The 27,055-nt window shown below is 43.8% G+C and overlaps 1 protein-coding gene across 1 annotated transcript in view; it reads right to left on the bottom strand.

Moving 5' to 3' along the window:
* The window catches only part of LOC138513217 (phytanoyl-CoA dioxygenase, peroxisomal-like), a 157,797-nt gene extending 131,079 nt beyond the window's left edge, over positions 1-26,718 (bottom strand). The window contains exon 1 of the mRNA XM_069627871.1: positions 26,431-26,718. Coding sequence (XP_069483972.1) covers positions 26,431-26,520 — 90 coding nt within the window. The 5' untranslated portion in view covers positions 26,521-26,718. The remainder of the gene's footprint in view (positions 1-26,430) is intronic.
* Between the last annotated feature and the right edge of the window lie 337 nt (positions 26,719-27,055).

Raw genomic sequence — 27,055 nt, 5'->3', positions numbered from 1 at the left:
CCATGTATTTCCTTATTACATTCCATTTTTTCAAAATTTTCAAATTAACCGCCTCTTGGAAAAAATTAATACATGGTTTACTCAGGATGGGCATCCCCAAATAGGGATAGGCATCAACAACTTCTAATTTAATATTATTAATATGCCATCTGGAGATAAGCCTTTTCTTTTCCTGTTTAGTAACTCCGAATGCCATAATTTTTGTTTTATTTATATTAATATTGAGGTTGTTGGCCTCCGAGTAAGCAGATAAACCATTCAACATTCTTTGCAGTCCTATCGGAGTTTTATCCATTAGGATAGTATCATCTGCATACATGAGTCCACATATAGGTGGGAAGGTGTTTAAGGTCTTAAAGCTCTCCCACATATCTAATACATATAGATTATACAGTATCGGAGAGGTAACACAACCCTGCTTAAGACCGATGTTAGTTCTAATGTCAGATGACAACATTCTTCCTTTACCCAAGCAGACAGTCACTGTAGTATCCCTATACATTTCCTCCAAAAAATGAAGGATTTTTGGGCAAATCTTTTTCACTCTCAATTTCTCCCACAAAAGTCCCCTATTAACACAGTCAAAAGCTTTCGAATAATCTATAAAACATACATATAGTTTTTCCCCCTTGTCCTTTGAGTTGGCTATGATGTAATTCAGCATGGTCAAGTTATCCAGGGTGCTATATCCCTTTCGAAATCCCGTTTGTTGAATAGAGAGTAAACAATTTTCCTCTATCCAATTATTCAAGATGTTTACTAACAAGGAGCAAAAAATCTTACAACTACTATCCGCCATTGCTAAAAGTCATTATCCGGCAGTTTTCGGTCCCCTTTCTTAAAAATAGGGACGACAATGGCTTTCCTCCAACTTTCTGGTATAATACCTGTTCCCCATATACTCGTGAATAGTTGGAGAAAGATACCTGCCCATTTCTTAGGGTTGTGCCGGCATGGGACCGGAGCCTGGTGTTTATGGCTTCTCCATTTGAGCCCTTGCATTTGTGTCTTCCGAGACTTATTTCAGGGAAGACGGCATTCTTGGTCGCTATCTCCTCAGCTCGAAGAGCGAGCAAATTGCAGGCCCTGTCTTGTAAAACACCTTTTAAAGTCTTTACCAAGCACAAGGAGACTCAGATTGCACTCTTCGTTCCTTCCGAAGATTGTATCCGCGCTTCACTTGTTGCAGACAATTTGCCAGCATTCTATCCACCTCCACATCCATCGGAGAAAGAAAGGCTGCATAGGCTTGGTTCTGAGTTTTTACATCGCCAGGACAAACAAATTCAGACTGCAAGATCAACTGTTCATTGGATATAGTGGCCCGAAAACTGGCAAGGGAAAAAAGAAAGCAAACTATCTTTAGATTAATAGTGCTTTGGGTTTCTGAATGCTACACCAGAGCGGGTAAAGCAATCCCTGAAGGCTTCAGGGCACATTCCACCAGAGGTGTAGCAGCTACCTCTGCTCTTCAAAGAGGAGTACCTGTAAAGCATATCTGTCAGGCACTGACGTGGTCCACTATACACGTTTGCAAAAACATTACTGGTTTATAGTGATAATACCGAAATACAAAATCTCGAAAAAAAAAAATCTCGAGTTCAAAATCTCGAAAAAAAAAATCTCGAATTTTTTTTTTAATACGTTTTTATCTCGAAATGGGGGGGTTCCCCCCCAACCCCCCTTTTTTCTATTTTTTTTTTATTTTAACCCTTTTTTTTACTTACCCGACCCCAAAAACACATATAACTAAATAAATAAATAATTCGAGATTTTTGTTTTTCGAGATTTTGGAATCGATATTTTTGCAGTTCGAGATTTTGTTTTCGGTTTTTTGACTGACCACCAACATTACTACCTGGACACAGTGTTTGCAAATGAGTCTCGTTTCGGCAGGCCTGTCCTCCAACAAGTGGCATCATAATCGCCAAGGAGTTCACTCCTCCCGCCACCATAATGGTCTTACTGCTGTGGGAATGTATCAAATATAAGGAATCCGTGGGAGGACACAATCCATTAGAAGAACAAATTACTTACCCCTGGTACTGTTCTTTCTACTGGATGTTCCTCCCACAGATTCCTCATCAATCTCCCAGTCTACCCCACCGTTAAGGCGCTCCCTAATTTGATTATACAATGACTTTCCTTTAATGCTTGAACAGCTATCCCGGTCTCTAATCCCTAACATGGCTGTCTAAGGGGAAAAATGACAACTGAGGTCACAGTGTGCTGAGTGCACTATTTGTACCTGCATCAACGTCGCATCCGATCATGAAAATGACTCTGCGTACATCGACTTCAGTGTGTACGACACCCCCTGCTGGGAAAAGGTTTTCGTAGAGCTGCAAAGAAGGAGAATATATACCCAAGATGAATCCGAGGAGGGGAACATACAGTAGAAAGAACACTACCAGGTGTAAGTAATTTGTTCTTCTCAACCCAATTGCCTATATAGTAATCGAGTTATGGAGGTAGAGAAGATAGGTCTCCCCAAGGAACAATGACAATGGATCCCATCAATAATGGCCTACTTTTTGTACCCAACACACACTTAATAGAACTTTATCCAGAATACTCTTCTCTCACCATATATCCAATTATTTCCCCTTAGGAATCTCCAAACATGGTTCTGTAGGACAGAAATATGCAGGGTGCTTATTGTCGTTATATTGATATTTGTATCCAGGAACAATAGGAAATTGGTAACCTGGATTGTTGTTATTTATTCTTGGATTATTTGGTGCCAAGAGTTAAACTACATTTCCGGTTGCCAGAAATCAATCAACTGGCCTGGCTGTATCCTTTATGATGTTTCCACAGTTTACAGGACTGCCATATTCTGAGTCGTCTGGGGCCCTTGGTTCCTGGGGTCAGAGTTGTGTCCAGACTTTCGACTGGGGTTGCCCAAGTAGGTCACTGACTTATGCAGGGGTGGCATAAAGTACAAGCGCTCACACACATAGTTTAGGATAATTGGGTGGCACCTGGGGTGAACAATCAGATTCCAGGGGTAGCATGCACCACACCCAGGCCACGTCACTGCCTGGGGCAGAGAAATCTAATCGGAGTGAGAAGTCTGTGGTATGTCACCCCTCCTGTGAGCATGGCAGCTCCCACGACTTGTGTAATGATCACAATATGCTAACCATGTGACCAACCTATTAAATGCGATGCGTCGCTTCTGGCTTGTCAGTCGAACAAAGAACTGACTCTGGTGGATTCATTGCAGCACCATGCTGGTGCCACACCATATGCAGCCGGCCCACTGGAGGGCCCCCTGCATCAGGACTGTGCCCCTGCAGGGCAACACCGTCCCCCCTGGAATGATTGTGCAATGTGACCACGGCTGTCGGTGCAAGCTTGGCCTGGGTGCCCCCAAAGTCGGGGCTGCAGTGTTCCGCCTGGGGTATCCGGAGCGTGCAGAGTGCTCCCTGCTGTGTGTATACTGCGTGGAGGCAGCCCTGTGGTCCAAGTCGGGTGACCCCGACATCTGCGGTGGCCCGCTCCGGTGCTCTGGGAGCGGGCCACAACAAAGTCCACAAGGAAAGCAACAGGTATTGCTTTCAAAAGGAAGGACGAACTGTTTGTAAAATAAATCTTTACATTTTTCATGGCAGTCCGTTTAAGGTTTAAATTCATGGAATATTTTTAAGTATAGTTTTGTCCAAAAACTATAATGACATGTGCCAAATACGGATTCCACTTAATCCTATTGTTTTGTTTGTATACTGGTTATTTGTTTAAAATGTTACATTTTGTTATAGCAACTGTCACAGATATTAAATAACTGCAATCATTGGCAATGAAACATATAGTTTCCAAACCAACAGTAAATTCAGTCAACTCCATTGTCACAAAAACACATTTGGGGCCAACTCTTTAAAACAAACCTCTTGGCATGATGCCGGGCGTATAGCCGTTATGCGCACAAGGCGTTCATAGCTTCAGCAATCCTCACGCACGTGCACTGTGGCATGCCCCGCCCACGCGCGTGACGTCCTTACTCTCCTGTGCACATGCGCGGATGACATCGCAATGTCACCAAAAGGCCCGCTACGGGTTCTGCGTCACAATATCGCGCATCATCCTTTTTGGATGGAGAAACGCCTGCGTGGGTCCGCCCACGCATTCGATAATTTGAAGCGTCACAATATTCCACATATTACCCCTGACAGGAACGACGCCTGCGGCAGTCGAGCAGCAGAGCAGGTGATTAACATAAAACAGTTTGGGGAAAATGTGAGATTTCATAATGACAAGGCATTACGTTGGAAGCAGTGTGCGGAAGTGGAAACTCCTTTTAGTGGAAAAAAAGTATGAGAGCGAAAAATATCATCTGTCAGCTGGGCAAAGTGTGGCTGCGGCGGAGAACACGATAACGCCGTGTGGCTGTGGTCATTTTTTTTACTAAAGCTTTTTTAAATTACCGCGTAGACACGTTAGAGATAGAAAAGCAATACTATTATTGATATTGTATTTCTATCGCGCTCTTACACAAGTGTTACAGAGCGCGACGAGGCAAGGCAGACGGGAGAACAAAACCACGATTTTACTAGGCCCAGTGACATTGAGAACGCGCAAGTGCAGGGGGAAGGGAAAAGTGCATGAGGGGGGGAGCAAAGGAAAAACAGATAAAATAAAAATTGTGGTTGAGTTTGTTTTGTCAAAACATTTCCACAATCCTCCAGGGGCTAAGATTCCTTACAGGACACTAAATATGATGTTAAGTGCTAATAAACATCTTTAACATTCCACCAGACCTAAACAGCATTTTTTCCATTTCCTAAAGGTCTGGACAAATTCTAATAATATTAAATCTATACTTCTAAAATCTGATTTTAGGTATTTCAGAGGTCGACAGGTCACAAAAGGGATTAGGCATGTTCGGTTTTTTTTATTTTATTTTTTAAGAGATACTTTGGAGGAATTTTTGTCTGGAGAAATAGTTGCTAGGTGGATGGGCAGGGGACAAAGCCACAAGCGAGATGCAATGGGTCAACGAAAGGCATACTTGCATCACAGAGCAGGCGATACACACATAGGGTAGGAGGAGGGTGTCTCAGTTCTACACCTCAAAGAGCTCTGGGATGGAACCAGTGGTGTGGCTTGAGAGCTTTGAGGGTACTGGCCCCCTCCTCTGAAGCCCTGGGGCCCACTAGCTCAGCTGGGCTACTTTCTCTGCACTGTCTGCAGTGCTGTGTCCGCCAGCACACACACATGGCTGCATAATGCTGCCGCACAACAATTAAGAGCTGTTAAGTTCCCCCCTCAGCCAAGAGCAGCCCCTCCAATCAGAATCTAGCGGACAAAACCACTAATGATGGGTCATTAGTGACTTAATGGTTTAGTGCCTACATTCCAATGGGAGGGGAGGTGCAGTGGGTTGTGGTAGTTGGTGTGCACAAAATTCTCTCCAGGAGTGCTTCGGACATCACACGTTGCTCTTTTATAGGCTGCCCCCCAACTTTTGTCTGTGGACTCCTCTGTGCCCTGCCTAAATTTGATTGCTAGCGACACCACTGGATGGAACTAAATCTCTCTTGCTCTAAAAAAGATGTTCTCATCAAAAGAAAGTCCCTGTTCTAAGACATTAGGGGTCGGTGGGGAACCTTTACTGTGCCATCTCCCTTAAAAGGGACATGCAGTCTTGGGAGAGAGTGCTTCAATACATGCTAGCTGTATAATTTTGCCTTAAATTCACTAAATGTATGATTTGCCACAAGCAGGTTGAGCTAAACACCTCCGACAGATGTCTTAATGACAGTGGCACTCGGGTGACTCACCTGAGTGTAGCATTAAGAATGTATATTATGCATAATTTAAAAAAAATGTGAGTCCTTAATTGATTAAACATTAAAGAAAGCATTTGACCCTATACATATCATTTTATCAGGTGTCGGGCAGGACAAGGCACCCAACAAGTGCAGCACAATGCAATCAATAATGTCTCAAATCCCTCACTGGTCACATTAGTGGAGCACACAAGCAAGCAGTAAACATTTTCAACTGGCAAGTGTAAAACTCACTCTTGAACTTCCCATTTAGATCTTTACCCCTTTACCTGACAGGGCAACACTGCATGCTTAAATGTACCTGGAGGAGGGCTGTATCCAGACCAACCTTCATCTCAAGGGGGAAAAAACCACCAAGCCATAATTGGAAAAGGCAGTAAATTGAACTGCATAGGTTGATAAAATTGGGGACTTTGTGGGTGGGGAGCCAATTGAACAATGAAAATACAGGCACCATTATCTCATGAGGTTTGAAGCCTGCTCTTAGTAAGAGAATATGATGGATCAACATTCTCAAAGGCCGTCCATGGGTTGCACTTTATGCAGGATGAAGAAAGACTTTACAAACACCACTATTAATGGTCAATAATGTCCATCAATGCTGGGTTTTAAGCAAGTTCACCAGCGAGGCAAGTTGCTCTAAATGCTTTGGTCAGGGGGAATAGATCAGGGGCAATGTGTTTGTCTTGGAAGCAAGACAACGCAGCACAACACAGGTTTGAATCCATAGTCTGCGCTTAAAAAACAATCTCTGGTATTAAGCGCGTTCTAAAAGAACAATAATTATGCAAAGAAAAGGCTTCTTTTGCAGAGCATGTGTGAGTTAGTCTCCAATACGTGCATCCACCTGAATACGGCAAAGGGGGCACTCTGCCACAAATTACCTTTAGCTTTGTGGCTTATCCCTCCTGTCCGAGAAGACTGTCACAAATGGCTGAAACTGAAAAAGGTTTAAATCCAGAGGGGAGTTAAAGGAATCTTAGAACTAAACTAAAATTGTGCTAATAAACAGCGTCGCAAATATCATAAAGACGCATACTTGACGCCATTTTAAAAATCTGATTTGGGAGCAGACAAAGGCTCTCAGTTCAAGAACGGGATGCAAGCATCAAATGATCTATGGAGAAATGAATATGAAGGATAGGAGAACACTCCCTGTGTGCCAGTAATGGTCAGGAAGACTGGTCAAGAAGAACCTGCTTCTGAACTGTGATGTGTATTACTAAGGCTAGGGGGAAAAGCCACCCCATTAAAGAAAATAAATACATGCTTTGACAGGGCGCAATCTGGTGAAGGTTGGAAAAGCACAGTGCACACATTTACCTTTGCTGTGGCCATCACAAGATATCCCCTACCCCTCAGGGGTATCGGTGCAAGTTCAATGGTCTCCTGTGCATTACTGAACAGCTACTGTAACGCAAAGTTCCATCAGGCTGAGGGTTTTTTTTAATTGCCTGCATCTTAAAAAATCTTATAATGGTGTATCCAAGCAGCCTTGTCAGGGATTGAAATTAAGATTGGATAAACAGGAGCTAAAAGCAGCTCCTGGGTATCCAGCATTAACCAGAGACCAGGAGCTACCACTGGGGAACAAGGAGCTATTACATAGCGTTCCGCAAATCTTACTTCCACATAAGTTGCAAACTTAACATTTTCTTCATTATTTAACACCCCTTATGATTTATAGGTCATAGATATGTGCTAATGCATATTTATAGATTGTCCCAAACACACAGAGTTAAACTCACTTAGATGTGTTTGTTCGGCATCAGTTGCGCTGGGGAGCCAAAAGTGCCTCATGGTAGCTGTTGTTGTCAAGCTAACTAGGCTCTTCTGGGCTACAAGCAGGAGCTAAATAGCTCCCAGCTCCCCTCAATTTCGAACCCTTCCTGTGGTACGTTAATATCCAACTATAAGCCGTGTCTGGTTAGGATGTGGCATCTACTGAGATTACACAATTTTTAAGCCCAAGCATTTGGATGTCCTGTTAGTGTTTGCTTGTTGAGGTGAGCCATTCATGACAATGCTGGGTGTTTAATAGCTATCTGGCCTGGATGTACTGTAAGAATACTAGTCGTATTCCCCCAAGCACACCTCACAACTACCGTATTTAGGTGGCCAAGGAAGGGATGACATGCTCAGATGCCAACTCTGGGGGCGAAAGAGCAAGAAGGGATTACCTCAATGGGGAACATGGGGTTATGCTCGGGGGAGTGCCCCAGATAAGATGCAGTATTACACCAGGGACGAAGGCTAGAAGGACGAAGTCCCTGAAGTCTTCATAGGTTGTTCGTCTACCTCTCTTCCACCCAAAGAATTTCCCTCACCCAAATCCAAGAATCCCTCCATATCTGGCAAATCCCATAGGAATCTAAACCGCGGTACACTCAAAAGCCACAACTGCCAGAATCCCTGTGTTTCTGTTTCCTATCCCAACACTCCCAGTCATTCTTCTCCATGTCCCTCTGATTATGGTTTTTCATGTTCCAAATCTATTTGGACCAAACACTACCGTTCCCACAGTCGCCCCTGTTTATTTTCTGACCATAATCCTGGTCATTCCTGTTTGTTCCATAAACCCTACAAATCTTGCCCTGCTGAATTTACTGAACCTCCTTGTATGAGGGCTATCATTTCATATAACGCCTCTTCTCCCTCCTATCCCGAAGGATACATGGAATCTCTACCCCCCTCTTTTCCGACACAAATATTTGTTCACACCATGATAAACAACGGACTCACACCAGAACAGTTCACCAGACATGTCTCGACACAAGGGTCAAGCAGAGTCAGGCAATTGACAGGGATTACATACACCTGACGGCCCTTTCTCTTTCCCACCATGGATAAAAGGTGGAGCATAATAAGAGCACAGTACGAGCAAGACAGACCGCACAACAAGAGAGCTAACTCAGCACGGCAGTTCAAGAGGAGGAGAAAGACAGCAGAAATCAAAAGGTTACCAAGGAGGGAAGTGACCTTGCCCTTATCGACAGATGCCCGTGAAACCTCTCGAAGGAATAGTAAGACTGCAAACAATAGCCAGCGTGTGTTGCAGAACATGTCAACGGTACCCAGGCAACTCCTTTGCTTACAGCCAACCCGGGGAGAGACGCGTGTCCCAATGGTACCGACCTTGACTCCACAGACAAGAAAGCCGAACAGTTCATCACAGCCAGTGAGTCGAGGGGAGAGCCGATAAAGAAACCAGACTGTGTTGAACAAAAGTAGCAAGAGGCTGATTAAAGAAAGCACAAAGAACTATTGATACGCAAGGGGAAAGCCAGCAGAGTCACCAGAAGGCCTTGGGAGAAAGGCGAGAAGGAGGTGGTCAAAGTGGTCATACATGGGTCTTGTAAAACCCTCTGTACAGTCTGAAGTCTTTGACCGACAGATGATTTTGAAACTAAGGGAAGGGAATCCTGCATTGAAAAAGTTGGCAAGTGTGAATCCGATCAAGGGATGCCAAGAAGAGGGCGCAAAGTCTGAAGTCCCGATTAAGAGTGTGTTGACAACTGTGAACCCGGCAGAGGGATGTCCACAGTGAACTCTGTAAAAGACATTACCATTTGTGAGTGTTACAGATGAAGATTGTGATTGAAAGACAGTGAACCCGGCGGAGGGAAGCTAACAATCAAGAAGGGTCTGAGCTCCAACAAGGGGGATCCAAGGGTGAAAAACATGACCCGACAAAAGCAAATCGAGAGGGGTCGTAACCTGAACGAGGGGTAAAGAGCCGTAACCCGAAGGTTTGTGAAAGTCAACAAGTAAATTGCATTGACAGCCATAGTGAACCCGATTGAGGGAGGCGAACAGTCAAGAGGGGTCTGAGCCCGGAACATGGGGAACCCTGCAACGAAGAACCATCACCCAAGTAAAGAGAAGAACATTTTGTTGCAACTTTTGTTTCGATATTTTGAACATGACAAGATCTTGAAAGTAAGGGAACCTATCCATCAGAGGTCCTGAAATCATTAAGGAACTTTTCTAAGGGTCTGAGCCCGCACAAGGGGGATCCAATGGTGAAAAGACATCACCCGACATGCAAGCTGAAAGGAACTTTTGTTTCTTATTTTGTTGAAGACATCGGGTCCTTGGGAGGCAAGAGACTTTTCTTTATGGAAAAGGGACTTAACCACTGACGTTCCTGAGAAACTGAAAAGTGGAACTGTTAGCTCGTGCTGTGCTCCGGAATTCCACCTTGTCCCATGCTGAAAACATGGGCTAGGGAGAACTCTGGCTAATATCCTGACATCATTTTTGTGAACACTTCCTTCTTTTCCGATGAACATTATCCCACACTTCTTTTGTATTTAGCGTAAGGATTGGCAATAGATTTTTCTTAGTATGGGTACTTTTTATTTGACAAGATGTCTCTATGACTGCCTTATTATTTGATGGTCGTAGCTTGCTCCCATCTTAGATTTAGGTTTAGATTAGGTATTTTTCCAACCTGCAAGTACAGTTTATTTTTTTTTATTAATTTGTATTGGATAATAAAATCCTCCTTTCAAATTATTTAAACATATCATCACAAAAACACCAATTCATACATTTTTGTCATCACAAAATAAAACATTTAGACTTCAAGACATGCATACACCAATCAAAAAACAAGCATATCGGGAAAAATGGCCAACAAAAAATGAATAATCACTATGCGAACTGTTAGCTTGACATTGTTAAATAAATGATGCCAGACTAATCCTGGTTCCATAGTACTATAAAACTACCAATTCATTTTTTAAATGTATGCTCCTCAGATTTGTTAGTTTCAGGCAACCAGTTAGACAATGCTCTAAGTTTTCTTTTATGGATTTGTTTTCACAAAAGCGACAATAAAATAGCTCTTTTGGAATGACTCTCCTTCTCACCAAAATTTCACGAGTTGGCCACAGGTTCATCCTAAACCTAAAATATAGATTACGCATTTGGACATTTGGAAAGATAGTCTGCCATACTTCGAAATTGTTTATGTAAAAACGGATTTGACTTAAAGTCAGTATACCCAAAACACAAGTTTGAATTTATTATCCAGTCGTGTTGGTATAATTTTACTTTTGCTCGATCTGGGTTCACCAACAATAATTCAAGAGTTATGGATGCATCCGCTAGTGCATGCAAGATATAATCGCACCACTCTTTCGTGAATATTTGATCCCGAGCTAGAAGATGTTGAAGTACAGTTTAATAAACCCCCTTAAACTGATCACTTGTGTGTCTGTACTGTTGCCACCATGAGTTCCGTTCAATTCCCACAAAAACCATATTGTACCCTGCCCAGTAAAATTCTCTTTTAACACCCACTGAGAAAGGTTGACATCTTACTCTAGGAGGCCAAAACCCTCCAAAGGTGGTACCCTGGGAACCAGTGCCTCAAACAGTAATGCATGACAATGACCTTCTCTCACCATAGTGCTGATAATTGCAGTCCTTTTGAGTAGGCAGACAGAAGAAGGGGGTGGAGTGAGTTTAGCATAGAGCAGAGATTTGGCCCAGATCGAGGTTTCACCATCTTGGATTCTGCCACAGCTCCCTTAAAAATGCTTGCCCTCCATTCTTCCTGCAGAGAAATTACGCTGGGTGTGGTATGACATCCGAAGGTAAAGGATACTTATTACAGCATCCTGGATTAGACCCACGACAACAGGCTTGCTTTGGACGAATCCGATGTAGGATGTTGCCTTTTATACGGGGGAAGCCCTCCCTTAATTAATGAATCTTTGGACTTCAAGGCAAGAAGGATTCAGCTGAAACTCTGTTGAGGATAAAGTCTATTCCAGACAAATTTCTTAGAAAATCAGTTTATGGCCAGTGATGGGTCCCGGGTACAGGAAACAATGGCTGAAATCCTTCGTAAAGTCACTTCAGATGTTAGACGACCAGGAAAGAGGTTGTAAATAACTTTCTCCGACCTGTCTGTCGCTTCGGCCAGACTAGTGCAAAAAAAAAAGAGAGGGAGTTAAACTCTACCATTTGGAAGGTGAGAAAAAACTGTGAGTGTCCAGAATCGGAAATGAAGAACAGGATCACTTTTCTAAGGAATAATTATAAATCATGGCTGAGAAACCATCGGGCCTCAAGTAATGATGAGGGTTGGAAATACCTGAATAAGTTCATCAGAATAAACAATTCAAATTTTTTTTTGGCACTGGCTGGGAAATCTCCAAAGCATGCCCAACTGACCAAGGGAAATTACCACACTAGCAGAAGCAAATTGGGTCGAGTACATCAAAAAGTCCTTTCAGGGCCCGCAAAATACATACTGGAAAGTTTGCCCGTTGACAAATGGTGGCTGAATATATTAAAATGGTTGACTATGTTGCAAAAATCAATCAATTAAAATTTCTAGCGGAGCGGGCCAAGACGGGCTCACAAATATGATTTTGAAGGCAGATCTCGAGCTATGGGCATTCATCTTAAAACAAACTTATTTACATGTGTGCCAACCAGGGGTAATACCTGAGACATGGAAGAATGCCATCTTAATTCCAGTCTTTAAAAAGGGGCACGAGATAGACCCAAAAACTGCAGATTGCTAGCTATGCTAGACTGTAGTGGGAAAGTATTTGGCTGGATTTGCTTTCCGACTGGGTAGCCCAAAAGTGAATACCAACGTACCACCAAATCTGGACTCGACAACTCACCCAATCTGGACTCTTTGAACGTTAATTTCTGATACTCAAATTATACTGGGCACTGCTTTATTTGCCTGCTTTGTGGACTTTTTGTCTGCTTTTGATAGCGTTGACAGAAGGAAACTATGGGCAATGGTAGAAGATTGGCACATAGATCCCTTGTTGCTCTATGCTATTAAAGCTTTGTATGGTGATACAGTGGTCAAAATTCGACTATCACATGGCGGGATTTTATCAGAGTCCATCCCAACATGGAAGGGACTGAAACTGCACCCCTGTTGTTCAATATCTATATGTCACTACTTGCCCAAGATTGGGGGAAGTATTGAATTCACCGCCTCAATATGGGATGAAGGACTTGGTTTGCATATCGTATGCTGATGATGTTGTAGTCCTTGATAAAAAAAAATAATAAAAAAATAAATAAAAGAAAAATCGGACTACAACGTTCCCTCAATTATCTTTCAAACTTTGCATATGAGCACGCCTTGAAACCCAACATCAATAAAACAAAAATTATGGTGTTTGGTAAAGGCGTAGTAGTATGTAAGTCTAGTGATTGGTGGTTAGGTGGAGAGAAGGTGGAAACAACAACTAGCTACCGATATTTAGGAATTACCATTAGGGCTACATTTTCTGCAGCTGCTATTTTAGAGGAGGTGACACAAAAAGCTTGGAAGAAATGGCTTGTACTAAAAAGGGTGATCCAAGGGGGAGATCCCTAGAAGCCAAGATTCTACCTTACAAGGTATGAATCGTCCATACGATTTTGTACACCCTGCAAGTATTTCCATGGAAGTGGGTAGAAGCAGTGGGCAAACTAGAGGGAAAGATCCTACGCTCTATGTTAAACTTACCCCCAGGTACACCAATACAGGCAATTTGATCAGAACTGGGGCTTCCCTCTCTTGGTATGCTGTGGGCAGTAGCATCTTGTAATTTATGGGCCAAGATAAAAATTTGCATTAGCAGACCCGGACAGCCTACTCTCACTCACTCTCCAACATGGTTGTAGATACGAATCGAGTAAATGGTTTAGTAATTTGGACACTAGAGTCACAAATTATCTAGACGATATTGGTGTTACCCCAATCCCTGAAACATGGTTGGGATTTAATTTAGCAAAGATCCCTGTAAAAGCAAGGGCTCATGATACAGAACTGGCCCTGACTCATCTTAATTACTTAAGAAAGTTCTGTGAATACTCAGGACAATCTTTTGCAATAGGTAGCCTCAAGTCTTATTTAATAAAGGCGATACCCCGCCCTGATTAGGTTCTTTCTCTCAGTCAGGCTCCAAACAATAATGGTCCTTGAAAATACAGGGGCATGGAGAGGTATTCCCTACTACAATAGGCTGTGCAGACTTTGTGGTAAAGCAATTGAATCAGCTAGAAACGTGCTAACCCAATGTGAAATGTTGGAAATCATGTATGGCCGAGCTTATGATAAATTCAAAAATCCTGCGTCGGACTTATTTTGGAGTTTCTTGTTTGGAGCTGGCTCATTAGTGCTGTCAACAGCGGCGATGCACATATGGGAAGTAGTATGTATGAAAGTAATGAAGACTCAATATAATGTGGATTTTAGGTTTTGTGTTTCATGATAACGCAGAAAGCGTATTTTAAGGGAAGTATTAATGTGTTTGTTATCACCGTTTTTAACATGTTTTTGTATGTGTCAGTGTGAAAAGATTGCACAACAATCAAACTGCACTTTAAATAAATAATAATTTAAAAAAAAAATAGTCTGTTCCAAAGTTCTCTGCCATAGAAGTGAGCATAGAAGGCTCCAAGACAGGAAAGCTCTTCTCCCAACCCACCTCAAATCCACAATTGGGATAACCTGTTTGTTGGTGAAGATCCTCTGGTACTGAGACAGTGGTATCCATGAATCGGCTTACTGTAGGTAGTAGAACAATTCAAGTGCATTATACAACCATTTCTGGCGAAAGCACAGGCAATGACACCATGCCTTTGGAGACCCTGGTGTGCATCTCACAGCATATCTGAAAAACAGACACAGCATAAAGCTGGTTTACTGCCTTGAACCACCTTCAAGCTGGCTCAGCCGTGCAAAACCCACTTTGAGCAACTACAAGAATTTCGGTACAGCCTTTGGAACACTAAGTACTTTGAACCGCTTCCCTGTTTAAATGAGGCGTCTCAATGCCAACTCCACCCAGTGAAGCACGACTTGATCGCTAGCTATCTGCTCTGGAAGCTTCTGAGTCGCTGCATCTCAAGACTTGAACCAACTGAAGCATATGTTCGACCCAACCCAATGGAAGCCATCGACTCACCAGTCTTGAGCGCCGACTTGACCCAGAGGAAGCATTGTCTTGACCGCCGACTCGATCCACAGAGCCTCATCTTGAAGCGACTTCTCCACTGGATCAGTGTGATCAGCCTGCCCTGCACAGTCTGTACACAGGCTTCACTGTAGAAAAGCGCCAAGAGCCTGGCTCAATGCAGTTAAGCCCCCAAGACAAATAATACGTGTGTCTGTAGTGGTCTGGTCCAACTTAAAGGGCTGTACTGACTCATAGGACCGCACTCTTAGCTTTTTAAGACATGTCCAAGAACTTCTGCTGTGAAAATCAATTGCCTCCACCACTGTCTTCACCCAGTTTGCCCCCTTTTGCTCTTAAAGTCTGCATTCTCTGTTTCTTTTACAGGGGTGGGTCTTCAGTGTTTTAATAAGTTGTGTACGTTGTTAGATATTATTAAAGTTTCTATTTTTATAGAACCTTGGTTAGACTTTTTTTTATTATGATACCACCGTACTATTGTTTTTTGTTGTTTCTGTGCCAGCTCACACCCCTTCAGTGTAGCCTGCCCTTGCCCCATGTTATCAAAAGAGGCGAAGGAGGTATACCTGTCTGGCTGTTCCTTTCCACCTTTCTGATTGGGAGCACTACTGGTTAAAAGCTGTGTGGAGTCAAGTAGGCCTTTTAGACATTTCTTATCCCTGTACTCTTGCATAGCAGTAGTTGTTTAATCCACAAGTACTTAATTTCTTCAAAGCCATGCTCAACAAGCTCAATACTCTACAAGAAAAAATCATCAGTCACCAAAAAGCCTTATCGCAACAACTATCTGACCTACACCAGAACACCCCATCCGTAATCCCAGCTTTCTCATTCCAGGAGATGATAAAAGAGGAAGTCCTAACCATACTCAACTCATCAAACCTTCCGACTGCAAAGGCGACTCGTGGCCGGCCCAGCTCATCAAGGACAGCGCCCCCACATTGGTACCGTTCTTCACAGCCTTCATCAACGCTTCTTTCAAATCCAACCAAGTGCCATCCTGCCTCAAAGCAGCATGGGTCCGCCCACTGTTGAAAAAACCAACACTAGACCCCAAGATACCAGGGAACTACAGGCCCATCATGACAGTTCCCTTCCTTCTTAAGATTTTGGATAAAGCCTCATACATTAAAGTGCAGAATTACCTTGAAGCGTACCTCAACGCAACGACCTTTGAAACCGGTGACCCTGAGCATTGTGATCTGATGACACACTTACCCCTCCACTCTTACATGTAAAATGTACATAATGTATTTACTGTATACAATTTATGTTACCAGCAACCTGTAATATGCAACCTGTAACCAAGTTCTAAGCATTCTTGTTATTCTGTGCGCCCAGCTACCCAAGGGTTTTCGGGCGCCCTATAAATAAACAAACAAACAAGCTTGGTCTCCAGCAATCTGGCTTCCGCCCCAACCATGGTACAGAAACCGCATTATTGGACCTTAAGAACCAAATCGATGACCTCATAGACGTAGGCAGACCAGCTCTTCTACTTCTACTGGAACTTTCCGCGCCATTCGACTTGGTCGACCATGACACCCTCTGCCATCACCGCTCTACAGCGGGCAACTTTTCAGCAGACGCCACCGCCTGGATCTCATCCTTTCTTAGGGGCAGAGAAATAAGTCTTCTCTGACCTAGCCTGCGCCCAACCACATTTAATTGAGTGCGGTGTCCAGCAAGGGTCTTGCATATCCCCCACATTGTACAACCTATTCACAAGGTCACTATTCAAATATCTCGATTCAATGGGCATCACATACACCAACTACGCGGACGATACACAAGTCCTCATCCCTCTTACAGGCGAGAGGCCGACCAAAAAACCCTTAACTCCATCTACAACACCATCCAAACCTGGATGGATGAAAACTGGCTTTGCCTCAACAGCGATAAGACAGAACTACTTATCAGATCGCCAGTTACAATAAAAAAAATGGGATCCCAATATGACTCCTTCCTCATCGACAACTGCCATATCTCGGTCTGCAAAGCAGTCAAAACCCTAGGAGTTTACCTGGACTCTTAACCTCACCATGGATAGACAGGTGAATGCAATCTCCTCAGCAGCAGCCTACCACTCGAAACTTATCACTGCCGCAATGCCCTTCCTCTCGCAGCAAAACTCCCTCACCATCGCCAGAGCAATCATAGGCTCCCGCCTAGACTACTGCAATGCACTTCTACTAGGCAAATCAGCTAAAAACATCAAAAAAATTCTAATGGTGTACAACAATGCCCTCAGAGCAGCCACTGGAGTCTCTAAAAGAGACCACATCTCGGCCACCAGGAAATACGTCCATTGGCTACCCGTCAAGGAACGGATCCTCTTCAAATCACTGGCACTCACCCACAAATGTCGCCACGACACAGCACCTTGCTACCTTGCGCCGAGATTCTCTGGTCCCCCTTCAAACAGATTGACCGGATCCAGCCATACCAGCTGACTATCAATTCCAAAAAGCATTAGGACCAGAGCAGGTGGCGCCAGCTTCCCAGTCCTCGCGGCCACCAACTGGAACCTGTTACCTGCCTCTATCGGGGGCATCGAGTGCCGCCTGGGCTTCAGAAAAGCAATAAAAACCATGTTGTTCGTGTAAACCCCACTCTGACCTGGTACTGGATATATGCACTTCTCACTTGTCAGTGCTCACCTTGCCAACTGCATAACTTATGTAAGGCAACCTTCGATGTCCAAGCTATTGTTAGACACGCTCTCTCTGTAACATTCACTTTCTATTGCATCCTGCACTGTAACTAAGTCATTTTCTTGAAACAGCACCCCGAAGCCCCCGGGCTGCGTGGCGCTTTACAAATGCAAAAATAAAAAAAATAAAATAAAATGTGTTCTGCTATTCAAGACTGGGTAACAGCCATCTGGTTGATATTCATTGCCGTAAATCAGATCGCAAGGCCTTGTATGACACAGACCTCTTCAAACAAGAGAAATGGTTGCTGCCGTTTACCCTCTCAAATGAGTTCTGTGGCCAGAGCTATACAAGATACAGCATGAGCCATGCATTGACATATTTCCACCTCTTGCTGCAAATTGTCTTCTACCAAACTCATACATCTCAAATACCTCTTTCAATAGTCTCAGTTTACTTTCCTTTAGGTATACTTCTTTCTTTATTATTTGCCTTTCTCATAGCTTTTTCCATCTATTCCTAATGCTCTTTTAATGGGCAATGTTTCATATACCCTTAAGTGGGTAGGAAAGAAAATACACACAAAAGAAACAAAGCAGTTGGGTTGGTGAGCCCGAGAGACTACAAATAAATGCTGCAGAAACACCAAAAGTTGGGGAAGCAATGGTATTCGTATAAAATGTCCCCAAACAATAAACATATGGTAGAATTGGTCGAATTTCGGCTGTACCAAAATTTCGTACAGCCAAAAATGTTGCACAATTATACCATATGTGCCCATTTATAGCAAACAAGGGTAGCAGCAGGGGATCCGTGGGTGAGGTCACGTTACTGTTGCAGTAGGCCATGCGAGTAGAGTTTGCCTAATAGGAATGCACGCGGAGAGGAGGCACAACAAAACACAGCAAAGTGCTCTTGATTGTGATGAATGAGCGAACGGCTGACATCGTGCCTGCTTTTTTTAAATCTTCGGCTGCATGAAGACTTCTAATTTTTGCCGCCATTGTGCTTACAAGACCCCGAGCCTGAGAGGGTGGAAGCTCCTCATGCGAAGATTCTTCCTTTACCCCTGCTAATAACAAGTTGGCAGTGAGGCCGACACCACACTGTGTTCAGAGCCTTTCATCAAAGAGCTGCCCCCGCTTGCTTGCATCAGGTTGCACTACCAATACTTAGAATTGGTTTAAGTGTGTGTAATTCCGATTGTTGTCTACAGTACATCCCCCCTGAAGAATTTCCCGTGAATAATTCTCTTGAAGAAATATGGGAATGAAACATGTCGGGTCTCTCTGGCTGTGAGATAACTAAAAGCTGCTGTCTACTTAGAAACAATAATAGGATCTTAATACTAATGTGATAGATCCACAATTAGACATCAGATTGGTATTTGTACTTAAGATGCTAATGTTAGATAGTGTATTTTTTATGTGTTGTTTAGTATACAATTGGATGTGTGTGTGTTATATTATTAACAACCTTTAATGAGAAATATTGATTACTTCAACTGCTTTACTGTTTTTCTGTCTATTAAAGGTGCAGGTGTTCGTTTTTAAGTTTAACACAGAACCTCTTTAGTTCTATCTTTGGTGTTTTGTTTTCTTTCCTGACTTTTTTATATACTTTTTTTATATTTTTTCACTTGAGGTTTGTTTTGTTGCTCCACATATATGGATTACTGTGGTCGAAATACTGGTTGTATATATATGAAAAAACATTTTAATATGGAATGAATTTTGTAATAAAATATGCATATATTTTTTCAATGACGCTTGTGAGTGTAGTCTGTTGCAACTGAGGAGGGCAGTTCGTTAGGTATCCAAACTATTGCTGTTGGATGCTTAAGGGCGAGGACTTGAGAGGAGCTAGGACCTTCTGTTTGTAATAATACAAGTTCAATTGGGCATTGTCCTAGGCCTCTTTTCACAAAAAAACCCAGTCCTTTGTAGTTCTTTGGATCCGTGGGTGTCCCCCACTTGCTAGGAAAGTTGTTTAAAAACAAAAAAATGAAAGAACCCAGTGGCTCCGGTTTCCATCCACGTAAGTGAAGGGAACTGGCGTTGCAGGGAGATGTAGGCACACAGCGAAGTGTGCCACCAACAGGTAAGTAGGGATGAGGGAGGGGATGCAGGGAATCCAATATGGGATTACACCGCAGTGGACATTTCAGATTCGACATTTTCGAATTCAGACATTTCCGCCATGTTATAAACATGTACATCTGGAATCAACATTGTGCCGTGTTGGAAAAGGACAACAAACGGGGAAATCTACAACAGTATTAGTCGAGATTTAATACATCAAAGATCATTCAAGTTTGAGTCGCAGAAAATTCCAAAGTAAGAGTGTTGGCTGGTAGCATTGTTCCATTGCAACACGCTTCCCTTGGGAACAAGGTGATGCCATGCAGCATCTGGAGACATCCAGCATTAAGCGCGATATAAATGGCCAAGAAAATAAATGTTAAACCAGCGGAAAGGTTGAAGCACATAAATGACCAGCAGATGGGCACATGAGTGGATCAATACAGTGCCCTGCACGAGCTACTACACCAAACGTGTTTTTATCTTTGAAACCAGTACAAAAAGAAATATTACAGAACACGATGATGGCATGATTACAATCAGAGTGTGGAGCTCTGTTGCAACTTGTTTGTCCCTGAATGAATCTATAACTAGATTTGGGGGAGAAACACTAATTTTGTGGGGATAAAAAGACAACAGTCTTCGCACCATGTCTCAGGAAATGGCCCATGTCTATGCGAATGTAGCAGCCCTGGTGGAGGGGGCATCATTGGCATGGGAACGGATTACTTGGACAGCCAAATAAAATGTTGGCAGCGAGATACTAGAAACCAGCAAATGAAAAGGTAAGAACCAGCAAACACAATCCTAAATGAAGAGATAGGCAGCAAGGAGGCAGACGGATGCTGCTCTACGCGCCTCCCACTTTATTGTAATGCCGCAGGTTAATTGAAACCATACAATCAAAAGATTCATCCATAAGGACATTAAAGCCATACAAGTTGCATCCCAAATTCATCAATTCAAGTAGGTGATCTATAAATATCCACATCTTTTCCAGTTTCCACATATCATTATCTTCTAACATCGCGTTGTTACTCAACAGATTTCAATACACTTAAGAAAGCTCAATATGACTACACCATATCTGAGTATCTTCCACTTTAAAAAAATCAAAACATGTCAACTCGTTTATTGCATCCTAGATCTCTCATCAGATTATTCATGTTTTTCACCTATTGAATTGATTCAAGGCTGCTTTAGATGGTGAATACAATCTACTCCATCTGGGAATGTTACGAAATTTACCCTCTAAGGCCCTCAGCATGGGTAGAGCTAGCCTACATTTTAAAACGTATCTTATATGTCCAAATGGAACACTAGAATTGTAAAACTGTGAACTTCCAACTGTCTTGTGTGGGAACGTGTGCCGCATAGACGCAGTATTCCATTTAACCTGTTTCCTTTTATGTGAGGCTTTATTCATGTCCTTATTTTTGCTGTACGCCAGGTAATCCCATCTTCCTTCGACACATTCAACAAGTTGTTGAACTAGGTGTCCCTCACAGCCCAACTACTCATTAGTATTTCTTTATAAATAAGCGTTCTTCGAAAGCATCTCCATTTATGTTGCAGCTGCTCATAAATAGTAATTTCATTTCCCTATTCTACCAGTTATCGGTAGGACTTTCTGTTCAAATCGATTGGGCTCCATGGTACGGAAAGGGCCATGATGGCAATAAGGGATAATATCCTCGTAGTCGACGACTCTGAATCAGTTTCTTTTCTTGCGCTCCTGGGCCAATGCACACAGCTTTCGATACCTGTCAATTTTAATATCTCAGTTCCTGGAGGCAATGGTTACGACTGGGAGCTGCTTGTTCAGGTCCCCTCTGCATGGAAGCACAAGCAATTCCAGACTCGTTTCAGCATGGTTGAGCTTCATAGGCCCAGCTTGGTTCCCTATGGGATCCAGGCACCCACATCTTATGGAGAAAAATAAATCAAATAAATTGATGCGTGGAAGGCTAAGAATTGACCACAAGCACGAACAGTGCTCAGGATTCATGCGGCAACAGAGCTGAAAGGCAAAATGAATGATCTGGGTGTCTGTGGGATTCCGATTCATCAGACCATAAACCCTCTAATATGTTCTCCAGTGTATCCCTAAAGCAGGTGGAGAGATGATGGACTTCACGCTGGAGTACTGTAATGCTCTGTATGCTGCCCTCTACATCCATTAGACAATCAGGAATGCAACCTTCAGACCCGTGTCCAGGCAACAGGCATGCAAACATTACCAAGTTTCTGAACTTAGGAAGACTTTGCACTTTCCCCTTATAAACACTCGGATCGAGTTCAAATCCTATTTTCTTCTGCACAGAGTCTTAATGGGAAAAGGCCATTAAACGTCACATGGCTTAGGTCACTGGGTCCCAAGGTGTTTGCCCGACCGTGATCCGCAGCAGGTAGATAATAAAGGCAAGATTGGGTCCAGAGGTTTCCGTGCGCAAGGTCTGACGTTGGGAAACATGCTTCCCTTGGATGGGTGCCAGAATCCAATCATCTGGGTTTACAGGAAGGACTACAGCATGCTGTCCCAGATGATTTGTTCTTTCGGGAGCAGGCCTTACAAATGCTATCACTCACCTATCTTTTGTTGTTGAGATTGCTGTTCTCTCTTACTTTGTCTGCACACCTACAACCCCTCTACAGTATTTCTTCAATATTTTGTCTTGCATTAAGACTTTTTGTTTGCACATCCCTACCCATTCAATGCTGCTACAGAGGGCACCTCTGCCCCTCCATATGAATCTGCATGGGTGTAATATTAGGGGGGACGTTTGTCACCCCAACTTTTGTGGCACACCATTTTGTCCCACTCATTTGACAGGGGCCCCTTACATTTACATGCCATGTCTCCCCAACATTTTCAGCAAAGTGACTCCACGGCTCATCTATCTGCCTTGTCTTCAAATGAGCCCATTGTCTTGCGTCATCCTATATTGCATGACTGCTCCACCTCTGTACCCCAACGCAGTCTGCCACACTCAACTACTCATTTACCCTAGCTCGATTAAGACATCCAATCTCAATCTCAGGAATGGCCCAATTTCCTTTGGTTCCGCCCTAAAGCCTGCATCGTAATTGCTTTACTATTTGCCTCATATCGAATTAAGCACAAAAACAAAAATATATCCAGTTTTGTAGACTAAGACAGGTAGCAGAGATATTGTTATACACTAGCCAGGGACAGCTCATGGGTTAAGCGCTCAACTCAGACTTGGTGCTAGCATGCACTTTGCACGTCAAATCCCACCAGTGCTGACTCAGCCCTTCCTCCTTCTGAAGATGAATACCATTACATTTAGCAGCAAGAACAGCTACTAATTCAGCAGTTAGAATCTAGCATGACATTTATATTTATAAAAGTCAAAATTTGTTTGTTGGTGGGTTTGTGGCTTGGCGAAGCGTTGTTTCTTATACAATTCCACACAGTTTCACCGGTCTGCACCACCTTTTACATAGTTACCTGTTAGGACCCTCCGGGCATTATTGGCTACATGACATTTGGACACCTCACCCCTTTCCCTGGATTTCAGCAACTTCACACAAGACGGTTGCCTGAAATCGGCGAAACATCAATGTGGAAGGACGTCTCGACATGAGCAACAAAACTTAAGTGACCTCGAAAACCACCTTTTAGTCCCTGGGATGCACGGTTTCCAAGATATTTGCCCCGCAACAAACTGCACCATGCTAGCAGGGTGTGTCAACAGGTAAGGGAGAGAGCACAGAAAGTCTCCGTATGCAGCAGTACACCAACTCTCACCTCCCCCGCCCAACGTCGGCTCTGGGGTATGTCAGCCAGCCACACATGCGCATTCTCAGTGCAGTTGACTTCAGGGTGCAAAGCACATCAAGCGATAAGTTAATCAGAACAGCTACCTATAGGATCATTGATTTTCAACAATTGAGGAGAGTGGTTTCATGTCTGTCTACAAAACCGTTCGAAGAACGGGTACTTTTTGCTAGTACTATTATAAAACCGGACATCAACATATCATAATAGCAACACAAAAAAGTGCACTAATTCATATTAAGAGTTAATAAACGGAGTAAGGCTTTCGGGCAGTAAAGACAACTGCAAGACTAAGATTTCAACTCTAACGCTCTCGACAATAAAGTTAACCTTCCACACATTGGCTTTAAAGACAGTTACGTGGAGAGGCCGTGAAAATGGCTGTATAGTGTACTAGAAAATACTATTGAATACAGTATACAACGGTTGTTTGAAGAGTGGGGTGGAACCAGCTGTGGGGTAGGGGGAAGGGTGTGAGCCCTTTAGTAATGCCACCACATGTATATAGCACATTATGCTACATTCCTTTTGCATCCAAGTGATGTACTAAGTATTCGCTTTACCCAATGTAATGGTGCTCTATGCAGCAACCTTGGAAAGACCAAGGGCTGAATCCGCCCTGCTAGGATTCAAACCTTTGGTGTAGATTTAAGACAAGTCTGTAAAGGCAGTGTTGAATTGGGGGGCTTGCTTCTCATCTAAATGGAGTAGGTGAGACCCAAAGTTACTTAAATATGCAAATTAACAAGGGGGGGTCCTGGGAGACTCTCTGCCAGACATGAGTCCTGGTTTACAAGAGCCTTACCCAGAGTCTTTAGCTCACTATCTTTCACAGAGGAGAAATATCCTAAACATATCAGTCTTTTTCCTGCACTGGGGCAGTCCAGCACCAAAATGCTAGGCAATTCTCCTCTGAACAAGAGTACCAACACGTGTTTTGGTCTGGTTGAACCTCATCAGTAGGGTGTAGCTGTGCCTCTCTAAGAATAGTGAGCAGGGGGTCCACCTCTGGATTCCCCTAGTAACTCACCATTCTCAGAGAGGCACAGCTCCACCCTACTGATGAGATCCAACCAGACCGATACACGTGTCTGAGGTTGCTGTTGGTACTCTTGTTCAGAGGAGAATTGCCTAGCATTTCGGTGCTGGGCTGCCCCAGGGCAGGACAAAGACTGATATGTTTAGGATATTTCTCCTCTGTGAAAGATAGTGAGCTAAAGACTCTGGGTAAGGCTCTTGGAACCAGGACTAATGTCTGGCAGAGAGACTCCCAGGACCCCCCCCTTTTTTTTTGCTTAGTCATATGGGGCCCACTTCTAAATTAAGAGAATCTTCACAATATACATTTCACCTGCCTCTCCTGGTTACGGTCTTGAGGGTTGCTGAATATTTAAGGACTTTTCAGAGGCAGTGAATTGAAACTAAGGACGTATCTGTGAAAGGTTGCGAATCTTGTTGTGGTTCTTTCAATTGTGCAGTATAATTGACTTTGTTGTGACACATACACCATGATGCTGGTATGAGTATTTATGTAGAAATTCCCCATGAATCTTATGACATCTCCATCAAAGTAATATAAAGATGTTTGAGGTTGACCTATCCAGTTACCCCCATGCAGTAGGCCCTCCAGAACACTGGCTGCTCAAGAGGATCTTTAGGGATTGAAGTTATACTGAGAGCCATTTGGCACCTCTGTGTGTAGCTTAGAAGAGGATTGTTCCCTTAATAGAGATTACTAATCATGCCATCATACACCTGTTATTGATCCATTGATATTCCAGTGACGATGCGTCTTAATCACTGTCCAACTTGGAGTTATTTGTAAACTATGTGAAATGATGCAACATGCATTTGTTCTTTGGAATAGACAATGCCTCAAGTCAGGTGTTAATCAGAGGCATAGTACTGAGCAGGCGCGAATTTGTTGGCACGCACTAGAATCTACCATTGAACAGAATGTGTCAAGAATGAAGTTATGAAATGTAATGTTCATTGCTTGGATCGTATTTTGAAGGCAGATTTGTTGCATGCAAGAAGTAGCTCATGCCTCTACCCGATGTCCTGCTCCCGGTTCATTTTAGTTCCTGCTTATGAATGCTTTTTTTTAAATCTCTGGTCCATGGGCAAGTACCTCTATGCAGTAGTGCATGGTATAAATCCCAAAAAGATAACATAAATTAAGAGATGTCCTATGATTTTGATTAAAATTCAGTTATATCATTTACTTGGTTCAAAATCATGGGGTGGTCAACATGGATTCAGCAGTGAACAGATCGAGCTTTTTTTTTTTTTTTAAACTGTCCTTTTAAGTTTCATAGCTATCAAAATGTAAGCAGAGAGCTTGTGGAAAAGAGATCTTGAACTCCGGAAAATGGGAAATGTGGTGCCAATAGCTACTACACTTATACACATAGTCAATCCATCAGTCAGGAAACCACAACCAGCAGCCAAATAGATCACTGTCAGGTCACTACAACCAGAACTTTAAGTGGGCCGGGGCTAGCAGGAGCTCAGCCCCGACAGTATTCGTACACAACCCCTGCCCATGACAAGCCAATGTCACGTCCACTGTGCTCTTTGCTAGGCTTTATGTGGCAAGCGGCCCATTGAATGAAACAGCAAATCCACCAGCTACCGAATAGCACATGTGGTGTGACACTGGCTGGTAAAGCCCGCCCCCACGCCCCCCACTTACAGCACTGACTACAACCCATCCCACTCCTGCCACCACAACAGGAGGCTTCAGCTCAGCACGCAGTGTCCCTCAGACTCTCAAAGTCATGGGCAGGCGCAATATGTTGGAGGATCGTCACATGAAACTGCACTTGCAAATATAACATAAAAAAAGAGAATAGAACCGAGATTCATGCGCGAGCTATAGAAATCACATTCCCCCCACTTCACAACTGACTGTAAGCAAAGCAGCATTAAAACACACGCCGGAGATTGGTGGCAGGCAACTATAGCACAGCTGGGGGACGCCCACCACCCCCCAGGGCCGTTTCTAAGCGCTGGCAGACGCTCGCTCGCTCCCCCGGACTGCGCCCAGTGGGGGTGTCCGGGGTGTTGCGGCCCCCGGAAGCTCGCGTCAGAGCCCCGACTTCCCTCTGCCACCCCCGGTAGTCTCGTCCCGCCATGGCGGCTGAAGGATACGATGTCCGGCGGCAGCGGGGAGATGTGGCGCAGCAGCACCCGCAGGCGGGCGCCCCCCGGGCTGTGGCTCTCTGACAGCGGGCGCTGCATGGCCAGGGCGCAGGCAGGCGGGCCGGCTCAGCTGATGGCTCCTCACCAGGAACTGGCGGGCCGGGCAAAGCGAGCGCAGGTCCCGGGCTCTGCGAGGGACCTCCCCGGCGGCGCAGTGCGCATGCGCCGCTGGGCCACGGCCGGACGCTGCATGCCACCGCAGCACGGCCAGGGTGGCAGGGGCAATGTCCACAGCGTGCGCGTCACCGCAACAAGAACTACCATAAATACAAATATACGGCGAGACATACGCATGCATTCAATCGAGAACTCGACTAACGCCTTTTCAACAGCTCGCTTTATCCTTTGCACATACCTCAGTGGACTTACCTGCACAGGAAAACCAATACTAACAAATGCATCAGTGGGCTATTAGACTGTACAATTACGCAATGAGGTAAAACTCATCCAATTAACACCTGGTTCTCTAAGGTAACACATTAAAAAATCCAGCAAATGCCAGGCCACCACACAGGTTTTACATTTTCAAGGTTCCTGTGTCTGCAATATATGCCAGCATTGCCCCTATGGAACA

The sequence above is a fragment of the Ambystoma mexicanum genome, chromosome 12 (genome assembly GCF_040938575.1).
Source record: "Ambystoma mexicanum isolate Mex_15411 chromosome 12, UKY_AmexF1_1, whole genome shotgun sequence".
Taxonomy (NCBI): Eukaryota; Metazoa; Chordata; class Amphibia; order Caudata; family Ambystomatidae; genus Ambystoma; species Ambystoma mexicanum.
Note: the sequence above shows the minus strand (reverse complement) of the source record. Positions and strands in the feature narration are given on the sequence as shown.